The 13883-nt window shown below is 36.5% G+C and overlaps 1 protein-coding gene across 1 annotated transcript in view; it reads left to right on the top strand.

The window, feature by feature from the left end:
- The window catches only part of LOC126180116 (IQ domain-containing protein E-like), a 288384-nt gene extending 278807 nt beyond the window's left edge, over positions 1 to 9577 (top strand). Inside the window, exon 8 of the mRNA XM_049924668.1 lies at positions 8904 to 9577. Within this exon, the coding sequence (XP_049780625.1) occupies positions 8904 to 8952 (49 nt within the window). The 3' untranslated portion in view covers positions 8953 to 9577. The remainder of the gene's footprint in view (positions 1 to 8903) is intronic.
- The last annotated feature ends 4306 nt before the right edge of the window (positions 9578 to 13883 follow it).

Raw genomic sequence — 13883 nt, 5'->3', positions numbered from 1 at the left:
TGATACAGACAAGCCTGAGTTTTACACAACAAAAAATGAGATTTATTGAATTCACCAAAAATAAAAAAATAAAAAATTAAAAATAAAAAAAAACCACTTCTCTGGCACCATTAGATGCTGGATGTACACAACTGTATGAAAAAACAAGGACTGCCTCACTCACACACTCTCGTACAGCTACACGACAGAACCCATCTCAGGGATATCAACAGAAGCATCCAAGCTGAATTTCCCAAATGACAAGAAGATCCAGAACAACATAGTAGTGAAAAATGTGGTTCATGGACCATGTGGGCCATTAAACACCAATTTGTCTTGTATGAGTGATGGAAAATGTACAAAAGAAATACCCAAAATCATTTTTGCATGATACACAAACTGGAGTTGATGACTATTCCAAATGCAGAAGATGATTCATCCAAAAACGATGGCTTAACAACAAAAGTACAAATACAAGGCAGTGACAAACTGGAAATAGATAACCAATGTGTAGTGCAGAGAATTAAAAGACAAACGGCCACAATACACAAGAGACACGATAAAGCGATTTTGCAGCATGACAACGCTCGACCCCACATTAGCACAAGAGGTCAAAATGTACTTGGAAACATTAAAATGGGAAGTCCTATCCCATCCACCATATTCTCCAGATGATGCATCCTCTGACTATCACCTGTTTAGATCAATGGCACATGCCCTGGCTGACCAACACTTCCAATCTCATGAAGAAGTCACAAATCGGATCAATTCGTGAATCGCTTCAAAAGATGAACAATTTTTTCGAAGCGGGATTCGTACACTGCCCGAAAGATGGGAGAAAGTAGAGGCCAGCGATGGAAAATACTTTGAATGATACATGTGTAACCAATTTGTTTCATTAAAGCCTCAAATTTTGGGGAGAAAGTGGTGGAAGCAAAGTTGTACACCTTGTATGTGAACAAAGGCAGTGATATGGCAATACTTCGAATAGCCAAAGACAGCGCACAACAAAACAGAAACAACGAGATCCTCGCACACCAAATGGGAAGACACATCAACAGTAATGAAGCAGTGTGGTGGATTTTCAGTTTTCCCATACACGAATGTGAACCAACTGTGCAACATCTAGCAGTACATTTGGAGAATGCAGAGTTTACTTCATAAAAGACACTACCAGAAAAATTGTAAGTGAATCACCTCAGAACATAACATTAACAGATTTTTACTGACTGTACAAATGGATCCATGAAAACATTACTATATGTTGACGTCCCTACCTATTGTGCATGGAACACAACAAGAAACATCTTTTAATGATGAAAACAAGGAACTCCAGTACAAGATCATCCAGAAATCATGAAAACTGGCGCACTAGCCCAAATATACACCATACATCCTAATAACATTGAATGTTTCTCTGTCTGGATGTTGCTACATGAAATACGGGGACCAACAAGTTTCACAGACTGGAAAACGATAATCACTGGGAATTAACACTACAAGAAGATCCAGAACAACATAATAGTGAAAAATGTGGTTCATGGACCATGTGGGCCATTAAACACCAATTTGTCTTGTATGAGTGATGGAAAATGTACAAAAGAAATACCCAAAATCATTTTTGCATGATACACAAACTGGAGTTGATGACTATTCCAAATGCAGAAGATGATTCATCCAAAAACGATGGCTTAACAACAAAAGTACAAATACAAGGCAGTGACAAACTGGAAATAGATAACCAATGTGTAGTGCAGAGAATTAAAAGACAAACGGCCACAATACACAAGAGACACTGTTCACAACTATAGCAGTCCAGACTGGTATTTGAACAAGCACTTTTTGCAACTAAAAACAATATTGTCGACAATATCAACTTTAATATTCAAAAGAAAATTCCCAGTGAAGAGAGAATATACACATCAATCAACATGATGAGTAAATGATGAAGAAATTGTGAACTTACCTACAGAATTTTTACACTCTTTGCAAATTCCCGGAATGTCTTTACACTGCCTTCGACTTAAAATTGGATCACCAATCATACTACTCATCAAAACTATGCAATTGAACAAGGATAATCATCAAACAGCTATGGAATAACATCACTGAAGCCGAACTTAAGACTGGAAAATACAAAGGACACACACTATTTATACCCAGAATACTGAACTGCCATTCCAATTTAAAAGACCACAATTTCCAATCAAATTAGTCTACAGTTTTACAATTAACAAAGTGCAAGAACAAATTTAAAATATTGCAACATCAACCTCAAAGACTCCTGCTTGTCTTAAGGTCAACGAAACGTAGCTTGCTCTTGAGTGGGAAATTCAAAAAAATTGTGCATATATATTTCACAGATAACAAAATAGAAAATGTTGTTTATAAACAAGTATTTTATGCATTTAGAATATGTTTTCAACAAAAAATTTTACCTCTTATACTTGAATAAGTATTGTAAATAGTTATAATACATTTTCAATAAAACTTTTTTACCTCTTATACTCTAGATTTTATCCTTTTATTCTATCAACCACACACTCTCATACCAACTTCCTGAGTGAAGCCTGGTACCCCAGCTAGTATTACATAAAACATGGTTATGATATGTAGGCAATTATTATCATTAGTATTTGTAAAATGACTTTCATATAGTGTTCATTAAAAAATGATGATCATGGCACTTGGGACCTGTGGAATGGTACATTAGCTTATTTGTTTTAGTTGTAAATATTTGTCATGTGTAGTTGTTTTTCTGACATGTTCCACATCCTGGAGGACCTCCTCACTACGGATCAATTGGAATGAAAGCAAATCTAATCTAATCTAATCATGGAAAAAGTTGACATTCTTAACTGCCAAGATAGTCACTGCGAAAACACATATAGGCATCTGCACAATACCAGGACATTGGTAACTTATTATTGATTGAAATAATGCAGTTTATGTGTAAACAGCAAAGCTTTTTTAACCATATATACATCTCTAGCTGCTTATGGAGAATTGTATAAAACTCTTGAAACCCAGGTATGTCCCATTACCATATTTAACTTGAAACTGTATTACTATGAGAGCTACAACAGTGCAAATTCATGAACACTTAAGTCTTGTTAAGGATAGGCAATTATCACTTTCTATTCATTGAGCAAGGTGGCACAGTGGTTAGCAGACTGGACTCGCGTTCAGGAGGACAGCTGTTAAAACCCACGTCTGGCCATCCCGATTTAGGTTTTCCATGATTTCCCTAAATCACTTCAGGCAAATGCCACAATGGTTCCTTTGAAAGGATATGGCTGATTTTGTTGCCCACCCTTCCCATATCCAATGGAACCAATGACCGTGCTGTTTGGTCCCCTCTCCCCAAGTCAACCAACCAACTTTCTATTACTATAAAATCTCGAATAATTAGTTCATGGTATAAATCAAGTTAACTTGCAATGAAAAGTTACAGTTTCATGAACCATAAGGTAAATTGAGTAACATAGACAGTATTGTTTAGGTGCACCAACAATAAACTGAATCTTATAAACACAATAAGCAGATGTTATCTTAAAAGAGCATAATACCAGGTTTAAATTTGTGATTATGAGGTAACTGTAATAAGCATGGACTCCCTTCAGAATGTGCTTGACCATAGGTGGTTACAAATGCTTTCTAACAATTTGCCATAGGCAGGTAATAGAAAGGGGCACAAAAAGCAACATAAAATAGTTTCATTGTTGGCTGAGTCTTCAACACAAGAAGGGCCGGACCACAAGATAAACACAATACAAAACAATAAGCCTAACTGCTTACTGGTTATGCACAAAATGAAAAAGACTCCCTTCCTAATGGCAGAGCATCAGGGAGGGCACCAGTCAAATGCAGTAAAAAGGGAAGCATAATGCCTCAGTGATAAATTGATGGGAAGAGGAGAGAGTGAACCAGTACTGCCAGAAGCGTTCAGTGTGAACTACCTTAACTTTGACGGGATGCGATACACATAACAGCATCAGTGTGTGGTGTATCATGGTAGATTGGTGTTGTACAATTTTGGGCATGACTACAACAGAACTAGTTCTTATTATTAGCGTAACATGAGGATCTATTTAATAACTGCTTCTCACAGCTAATAATTGTTATTTTGCTAAAGAAATCTCCACCTGGGATTCTGTACCAATGTTGTCTGTCAAGCAGTGTAAATGGCACTAAGTTCATGCACAACAGTAATCTTATACAACCAGCAAACCAGCTAAATGCATGTTAAGTAATCTCAACTACACAAGAGTAAGGATTTTTAGCAATCTTCAGTGCTATTGCATAATAGTTTCATTACTAGTTGCAGATCATCTATCCAATTTACCACTGCTCTTATTCGAGGTGGTAACACTTTTCTTTAAGTAAAACGAACAGTTTTGACACACAATACCACCAGTATCAGTTGCAAAGCAATTTAGAAAAGATTGCTGTATGGTGTGGCAGGTGGCAGTTGACGCTAAATAACGAAAACTGTGAGGTGATCCACATGAGTTCCAAAAGAAATCTGTTGGAATTCGATTACTCAATAAATAGTACAATTCTCAAGACTGTCAATTCAACTAAGTACCTGGGTGTTAAAATTATGAACAACTTCAGTTGGAAAGACCACATAGATAATATTGTGGGGCCAGTTCGTCCCCATTCTGTAAGTGTGGCGGCAATGCCGGATGATGCCAGTGCAAGGGCATTATATTGTTCAGCATGTATTTCTGCCAGCAATGGATTTATTAGAAATGGTATCCCACTGCTGCCTGGTGCATCCAAGTAAGTAATTCCACCAGTGTTGTTGTCGATCTGAGCCATGACAATGTTGTAAATTTCCTTTTGATTGTCATTGAGGAGTGGTATGTTGTGAGCAATGCATTACATAGTTTGTTTATGGTGTAGCTTTTTTTCTTTGTAATTTTGAAGTTTGGCACACCAATAACATATTTTTGTAGTGTTTGCATCCCAGTTTGTACTAACGTCTTGTTGTTTATTGCGAAACATTTATCACCTAGTTGAATGAGTGTTCCATTGAAGATATCATCATTGAATTTGATGGTCAGTTCAGATGAGCTTGTCAAATTTGGTACAGTATGTCATCACTCATACTATCTTTGAAGGAGTCTCACAGCTGTTTTGGATACAATGGCTTACATATTGTTAGAATTAAGGTGAGTAAGTGGCTCATTTGTTCAGCTGAGGCTGTGATCAAGGCTTCTTGTAGTGTTAATTCCCAGTGATTATCGTTTTCCAGTCTGTGAAACTTGTTGGTCCCCGTATTTCATGTAGCAACATCCAGACAGAGAAACATTCAATGTTATTAGGATGTATGGTGTATATTTGGGCTAGTGCGCCAGTTTTCATGATTTCTGGATGATCTTGTACTGGAGTTCCTTGTTTTCATCATTAAAAGATGTTTCTTGTTGTGTTCCATGCACAATAGGTAGGGACGTCAACATATAGTAATGTTTTCATGGATCCATTTGTACAGTCAGTAAAAATCTGTTAATGTTATGTTCTGAGGTGATTCACTTACAATTTTTCTGGTAGTGTCTTTTATGAAGTAAACTCTGCATTCTCCAAATGTACTGCTAGATGTTGCACAGTTGGTTCACATTCGTGTATGGGAAAACTGAAAATCCACCACACTGCTTCATTACTGTTGATGTGTCTTCCCATTTGGTGTGCGAGGATCTCGTTGTTTCTGTTTTGTTGTGCGCTGTCTTTGGCTATTCGAAGTATTGCCATATCACTGCCTTTGTTCACATACAAGGTGTACAACTTTGCTTCCACCACTTTCTCCCCAAAATTTGAGGCTTTAATGAAACAAATTGGTTACACATGTATCATTCAAAGTATTTTCCATCGCTGGCCACTACTTTCTCCCATCTTTCGGGCAGTGTACGAATCCCGCTTCGAAAAAATTGTTCATCTTTTGAAGCGATTCACGAATTGATCCGATTTGTGACTTCTTCATGAGATTGGAAGTGTTGGTCAGCCAGGGCATGTGCCATTGATCTAAACAGGTGATAGTCAGAGGATGCATCATCTGGAGAATATGGTGGATGGGATAGGACTTCCCATTTTAATGTTTCCAAGTACATTTTGACCTCTTGTGCTAATGTGGGGTCGAGCGTTGTCATGCTGCAAAATCGCTTTATCGTGTCTCTTGTGTATTGTGGCCGTTTGTCTTTTAATTCTCTGCACTACACATTGGTTATCTATTTCCAGTTTGTCACTGCCTTGTATTTGTACTTTTGTTGTTAAGCCATCGTTTTTGGATGAATCATCTTCTGCATTTGGAATAGTCATCAACTCCAGTTTGTGTATCATGCAAAAATGATTTTGGGTATTTCTTTTGTACATTTTCCATCACTCATACAAGACAAATTGGTGTTTAATGGCCCACATGGTCCATGAACCACATTTTTCACTACTATGTTGTTCTGGATCTTCTTGTCATTTGGGAAATTCAGCTTGGATGCTTCTGTTGATATCCCTGAGATGGGTTCTGTCGTGTAGCTGTACGAGAGTGTGTGAGTGAGGCAGTCCTTGTTTTTTCATACAGTTGTGTACATCCAGCATCTAATGGTGCCAGAGAAGTGGTTTTTTTTTATTTTTAATTTTTTATTTTTTTATTTTTGGTGAATTCAATAAATCTCATTTTTTGTTGTGTAAAACTCAGGCTTGTCTGTATCATAGTTGTTCTTTATTTTTATTCACTCACTGCACTACTTTTTCAGTTCATTGCTTCATCACTGATAAGAAACTGACATTAAAACCCTTGATGGGTCATGCTTTATATAGCCCTACAAACTGATAACCATACCTGTGGCAAATTCCAGAGCATACCAAAAAGGCATCGAATGGTCCACAATATTCGGAACATTACCCAACATTTGAGTACTTTTTACAGTTTTTGAAACACTTCAGGAACTCCCTTTTTGTTGTGGTATTCGACTCCTTCAGTGATCCTATTTTTATCTCATCAGTGGTGGCACAATGATGTCCTGTCATGGTTCTCTGTAGCCTTGGGAATAGAAAGAAGTCACAGGGGACCATGTCCACTGAATACAGTGGCTGAGGCAACATAACAGTTTTGATTTTTGCCAAAAAACCACAAACAAGCATTGAGCTGTGAGCAGCACATTATTGTGATGCAATTTCCATGTGTGGTTTTGCCACAGTTCCTGTCATTTTGCTTGGACTGCTTTCCACAAAGTATGCATAACTTCCAGGTAGTATTCTTTACTGACCAGAGGACCGTAACGCAGGAAATCATGATGAACTACTCCACTGTAATTGAAGAAAACAGTGAGAAGATCTTTCACATGTGACCAAACTTGTCGATTTTTTCCCCCCTATTCAGGCAGTTTCCTTTCAGAGTTCTAGGCATGGTTTTGATGTTATACCGGAGTACCCATGTTATAACCTTCTTTAGAAGTTCTGGATCATTGTTGACTACATTCAGAAATTCCTGAGCAATGTCTGTATGATATTGTTTTTGGTTGAAATTCTACAATTTTGGAACAAACTTTGCTGCTACATATTTCCTTCCCCCGATTGGCATGAGCCATAGAATATGCTGACATTATCAGCAACCTCTCTGAAGGCAATTTTCCAGTACCGTTGTCATTATTTCTTCCACACTATTGTCAGTAATGGATTTGCTATGGCATCCATGTAGATTGTCAACCTGAACATCTACTCAACTCTCTTTGAAATGTTTATAACACTCATAAACTCTTGTCTTATTCATAGCAGATTCACTGAAAGCCACAGTCAACATTTTGAATTAAGTTCTGCAATTTATTCCATTTTTCAAATAAAATTTAATGCAAATTCTTTTATTCATCTTTTTTAAAAGTATAAATTTCCTGAGTGCTCAAAAATACATGTAGCGTTTTCAGCTGTCAACAATAAACTAACTATTAAAACAGCTGAATATGCAAACATACGCCAGGAACCTGTGTACCAACAAGACAAATTATTTTTTTGAAAATTGGATGTAAATGGCCTGTGAAATTAAAAAAAAATTCCCATTACTGTTTGATCACACCTCATAGGTGGAACCACCTCAGTCATCACGTTCACTATTTGAAACCAGCACCACACATACTTTACAGTTGTTTGAAGCACTGATAACGTGATTCCTGGTGAATTTATAAAATGGAGAAGATATGTCCCCTTCACCATAATAAGTATCATTCACTCTATTCAGCTTGGAGATCAATCAGCAACTCACTTAGTTTCTTACATTTTATCTGTACACTGTATACCATTAGTCTGGATGCTACCTGGCGATCATAGTAATGTGATTTGACACTGCAAATGCAAGCCACTGGAACAGTTTGCCCTCTCATGTTGGAGAGAACCTGTAGTATTGGGGTTGAAGTACCACACTGCAAAGTGCTTATCTAACCTTCGAAAAATGACGCATAATGACATAAAGTTGTGCCATTGGTTTATTCACATTGCTGCAATTTCACAGTCTGAAATATCATGTTTTGTGTAGTTATATTACTGGCTGACAAATTTTATACATATTGTCTTGTGTAATGTAAGAACTGATTTTATCGATATTCACTTCTTTGTGTTCAGAGCCATATATAAGTGACTTTATTTAATCATTGAAGCATGGTATGATTTGGACTCACCCGTGTTAAGGAAGGACAATGATGACTGACCTGATTAAAAATTAGTCATCTTAATACAGTAACAGTGACTGAATAATTTTTAATCAATCGTACTAAGAGTTTTAAAAATCTTATCATTTGTGAAATGTGGATTATTTTAGTATTATTAGTTGAAGTAATCCATTAGTTTGTTTTTATAGATCTATCAATCTGTGTACTTAGAACCAAAAGAGATATACTGAGTAAGACCAGACATAAGTGCATCTCTGTAATTTCTTTCAGGTGGCATTTTCCTTCTCTGCATTTAATTCAAAAGGGGCATAAATTATAGTGAAGATCAACAGAACAACAAAACTTCAGGTGTGTCTCATCATTATAAGTGAAAATGGAAACTACAGATTAAATGAAAGTGCTTAATGAAGAAGTTATGGGAATTAAGTATTAAAAAATCAACTCTGTGAAATAACATTGATATTATGAGAACTGTTGAAAATAAATAATAACTATGTAAGAACAGTTGTTATAATGATACCAATAATAATAATAATAATAGGTAATAAAGCAACATAAGAATTACTTTCATTTACAAATTGTTAATAAATCAACAGGGAAAGAGGAAAGTGTTGATCATGGCCTGTCAGTAGGGACCATCCTTGCATTCTTCATGAATGAATTTAGAAAACCATGGAACACTCAAAATCATATTATCATTGCCACTGCTAGGTACAGTTATCCTGCAGTCTTCTCTTTGTATCACAGTCTTTAGTGTTTTTTACATCAATGTACTCATATATATTTTTTATTTTCATCTTCCATTATGTCGCTGTCCCAGTCTTTTCCTTATCACTTGGAATCTAACAATACATTTTTTGTGGCCCACCTACAACTTATTCACCTTGCTAGATATGCTGCCATCTCCATTCCATTTTCATGACAGTCACAATTATTTCATTCACTTCATTTGTTTGTTTTCCTGTCTCTATCAGATAGTTCATACATGTATCTCTTCACTTCTCACTGAACAATCTTTCAGTGTTGAATGATTTTCAAATTAAAAATCTATTTCACTGCCATAAAGTACAACTGGAATACAATCTAACTGTAAACTTTTTGTTTAACATATGTAAAAAACTTAATTTTGTGTTTTAAGTTTACCTGAAGCAATCAATGCCATTTTTACTCTCCTGGCTTTTTTTTCTGTACATCCATTCATTGTCTTCAACTCTTGTGAATACAGAAACTTACTCGGTTTTGTGATTCTGTTGTTAATTTACACAATTTCATTTTCAGTGGATTGATTATAAATTATTTTAGTCTTATTGTTATTGTTTTTCAGACCTACTTTCAAATATGATCACTTATATTCTTTTCTTTATTGTTGGCATTTGCCTGCACTTGAGGCAAACAGTATGACTAACCAGCAGAATGGAAGCTGTTCAGGTATGCTCCAGTAACACATGTTCCTTCTTTGTCCTCCTAGTTTAAGGGTGTGACACTTCTTGTAGGGCTGCTAAGAACAATTTTTCGACATGGAACCTCTTTATTAGATATCTCTTTAAATTCTGAATTTCCCACTATCCTGATAAAGTTTAATGAAGACAAATTGAAGGGGTTAGCATTCATGTGTAGGTTATTTAACATGCTGACTTAGGATTAATCAGTTTTTGCTAAAAGTACAGATTTTGTGGAAAGTGAGTCAGAAACTTTCTCAGAATCTGTGAATTGCTCAAGCAGAGCAGTAATCTTTCTCTCCCTCTAACTTTTTCCCCGTAGTAGGTTCAATCCATTCTAGACAGCTAACTCAGAAAAAGGTTTATTCATGATCTCTTTTTCGTTACTACTATGTCAAGCTGTCTCTGCTAATTATAACATAATTTAGTAAAATCAGTGTTACATTTTTCTCCGTGGATCTAATTTATTTATTTTTTGTCTAACTCTTAAAAGTGGCTTTAGTTGTGATGTGTTTGAATAAAGGCTTGTGACAGAGTGGAGAGAGAGAGATGACAAACAGTGAACTTAACTTTGAGGACTATGGAAGGATGATAACAAAATTATTGGCAGGTCAGTCCTGCGAAGCAGTTAAACATCTCATACAATGAAGGTCAGTCCAACAACATATCCCTGCATACCACATTTACACACTTATACTTTTGAGTTATTTCAGCTGACACCCCCCTGAATCACCCACTGCACACTGGAAACATTTAGTTTGATACTATAAGATTGATAAATCTTACAATGGATCAAAACATTTTTTTAACAACATTCCATAGATAAGCAACTGAATATTTACCACCAGCTGTTTGGGAAGCTGATTTTTCATATTTGATGTTGAAAGTGTAACTTACAGTTTATTCATATGGCAAAAATTTGGACTTCAGGTGGCTGTGTATGAGGAGCAGCATCATGTGTATGTGTGGCCACTTGGATGTAAATACGAGGCCTGTCTAAAAAGTATTTGACCTTTGGCCAGCAAAAATATTTCGAATACCTGACGGGGTTGGGACCCTAATCCCCTTCAGAGTAGGCTTGCACACATTTAGCCCACCAATCCTTCCACTGCTGGAGACACTTCTGGAAGTCTTCTTTTGGAACGGTGTTTAGCTGTGTTCTGCATTATCTCTTCTCTACTCTCAAAATGGGATCATTTCAGTGGCATCTTCAATTTTGGAAACAACCAGAAATCGCAAGGAGCCATGTCTGGAGAGTAGAGAGGTTGGCAAAGTGCTGTAATTCCATGTTTGGCCAAGAATTTTTGGATCAAGTGGGATTTTTGTGCGGGGGCATTGTTGTGATGTGATTGCCAGTTTTTCACCGTCCACATGTCTGGTCTTTTGTGCTGAACTACATCACGGAGTCACCAGAGAAAATCTTGATAGTACTCCTTTGTCACTGTTGTCCTTCCGGTGCATATTTGTGGTGCAAAATTCCACGGACATCAAAGAAGACAGTCAGCATCACCTTGATTTTGCTTCGCACCTGCTGCACTTTCTTCGGTCTTCGAGACTCAAAATGCTTCCATTGCTGTCTTTATGTTTCTGGGTCATACCCATACACCCATGACTCATTTCCAGCTATCACAGTGTCCAGAAACTCAGGATCACTGTTGGCGGTGTCCAGAAGGTCCTGTGCAATGTCAAAACTGAGGTCTTTTTGTCCCAATGACAAAGACTTGGGCATGAAGTCTGCAGCCACTCGGTGCACGTTCAAATCATCACACAAAATTGCATGTGCAGAATCTTTACTCAGTCCAACATCTTGGGCAATCTCTCGCACAGTCAAACAACAATCTGACATCACCAAATTTTGCACCCTCTCAACAACAACTGCACTCCGAGCAGTTTGGGGCCGTTCCAGAGCAGAGGACTTCTATGGTCTGTCAAACTTTGTCATAAAGAAGATATCAAGTGATCTTCTGCCCCCTCTAACCACTCTCATTAATCATATATTACAGCAAGGGATTTTCCCCGACTGTTTGAAAATAGCAGTAACTATTCCCAAATTTAAGAAAGGAGATAAAATCAAATCCAAGTAACTATCGCCCTATCTCATTAATCCCAATAATATCTAAAATAATCGAAGACTGTGTTCACCAACAAATGAATCACTATTTTGAGAGGAATAATTTGTTAAGTAACTCACAGTATGGATTCAGGTCTAAACTATCCACAGTTAAAGCAGTTGAAAATATTGTTAGTGATATATATGACGGCTTTGAAAATAAATTAATCTCATGTGCTACTCTCCTAGACCTGAGTAAAGCATTTGACACTGTATCTCAAAGTACTTTGATCATGAAATTAAGACACTACGGCATGGAAGAGGACACCCTGAAATTATTAGAATCCTACTTAAGCAACAGAGTACAATTTGTTAGTGTAAATGGGCAGCTGTCAAACCCACAAACAATAAAAAGAGGTGTGCCACAGGGCTCCATACTTGGGCCCTTCCTGTTTGTAGTGTATGCTAATGATATGCCACAGTATTTACCCTGTAAAACAGTCCTCTATGCAGACGATACAACTTTTATCAATTCAGGGCAGACTCTTGAATCTGTACGAGAAAAAAATAATATAATATTTGAAAAATCAGTTCATTGGTTTAGTGCAAACTCCCTATTCATAAATGAAACAAAAACTGAGGAAATATTCTTTAATTTGCAGGTATCAAACAAAGAAAATAAGTCCGTTAAACTGCTAGGAATGATGATTGACCAGAAACTTAGCTGGGATAAACATATCACATACGTCTGTTCTAAACTTGCACGTGCTATGTTCCTACTTTATAAGCTTAGGAGTAATGTCAGCCAAAACTTACTGCTGCATTCATATTTTGCTTATATCCACCCCCATCTTTCTTATGGTATTCTGCTTTGGGGAAATTCTCCCAGTTCAATATCAATTTTCAGATGGCAAAAAAAAAGCTCTTCGATGTGTAGTGGGTTTATCTCCCAGGGATACATGCAGGGAACATTTCAAAAAACTTAACATCATGACAGTTCCTTGTTTGTACATCTATTATTGCTTACCTACTACACATAAAAGAAAACATAGCTCAATATCCCCTTAGGTCATCTGTCCACACCCACAATACAAGACGAAACCACACAATTGATCTGCCATACTCTAGACTGTCTAAGGTACATAATAGTTATAAATATGTAGGCCTCGAACTGTTTAATATGCTCCCTAAAATTGTACAAACAGTATCTAAAAGTAAATTTAAGACAACATTGGGTCAATGGCTCAAAGGTAAAGCATTTTACTCAGTTGATGAATTTAAAGATTGTAATATGGAAGATTTGCTGTTTTAACATAGAGAAAGGTACCTCTGCCTGTAGTAGGACCTAAATTTGTATCAATAGCTTAGGATAATGACATAGTGTTATCAACATGTATATGATAATGACATAGTGTCATCAACATGAATACTCCCTGCTTAATATAAATCTGTCTAATGCTTTCCTTTTTATTGTAAAATTAATAATATATAAAATTCCAAATGTGTGCTATTGTACTACACTAAATTTCACATGATTTATATATACATTGTTATGAGAATATAACCATCTCTATACTGTAATTGAACTTATTGACGAAGCCCATTGTATAAGAAAATACTGAACGGCTAATAAAGATTCTTATTCTTATTCTTATCACCACAATCACCATCATCATTCTCTCCGCTTGGCAAATGTAACTTCAGTCTACATCTTATTCCATCATCATGGACAGAGCCATTTGTGCAGTAATTATCAAGGTT

Source organism: Schistocerca cancellata, chromosome 1 (assembly GCF_023864275.1).
Source record: "Schistocerca cancellata isolate TAMUIC-IGC-003103 chromosome 1, iqSchCanc2.1, whole genome shotgun sequence".
Classification (NCBI taxonomy): Eukaryota; Metazoa; Arthropoda; class Insecta; order Orthoptera; family Acrididae; genus Schistocerca; species Schistocerca cancellata.
Note: the sequence above shows the minus strand (reverse complement) of the source record. Positions and strands in the feature narration are given on the sequence as shown.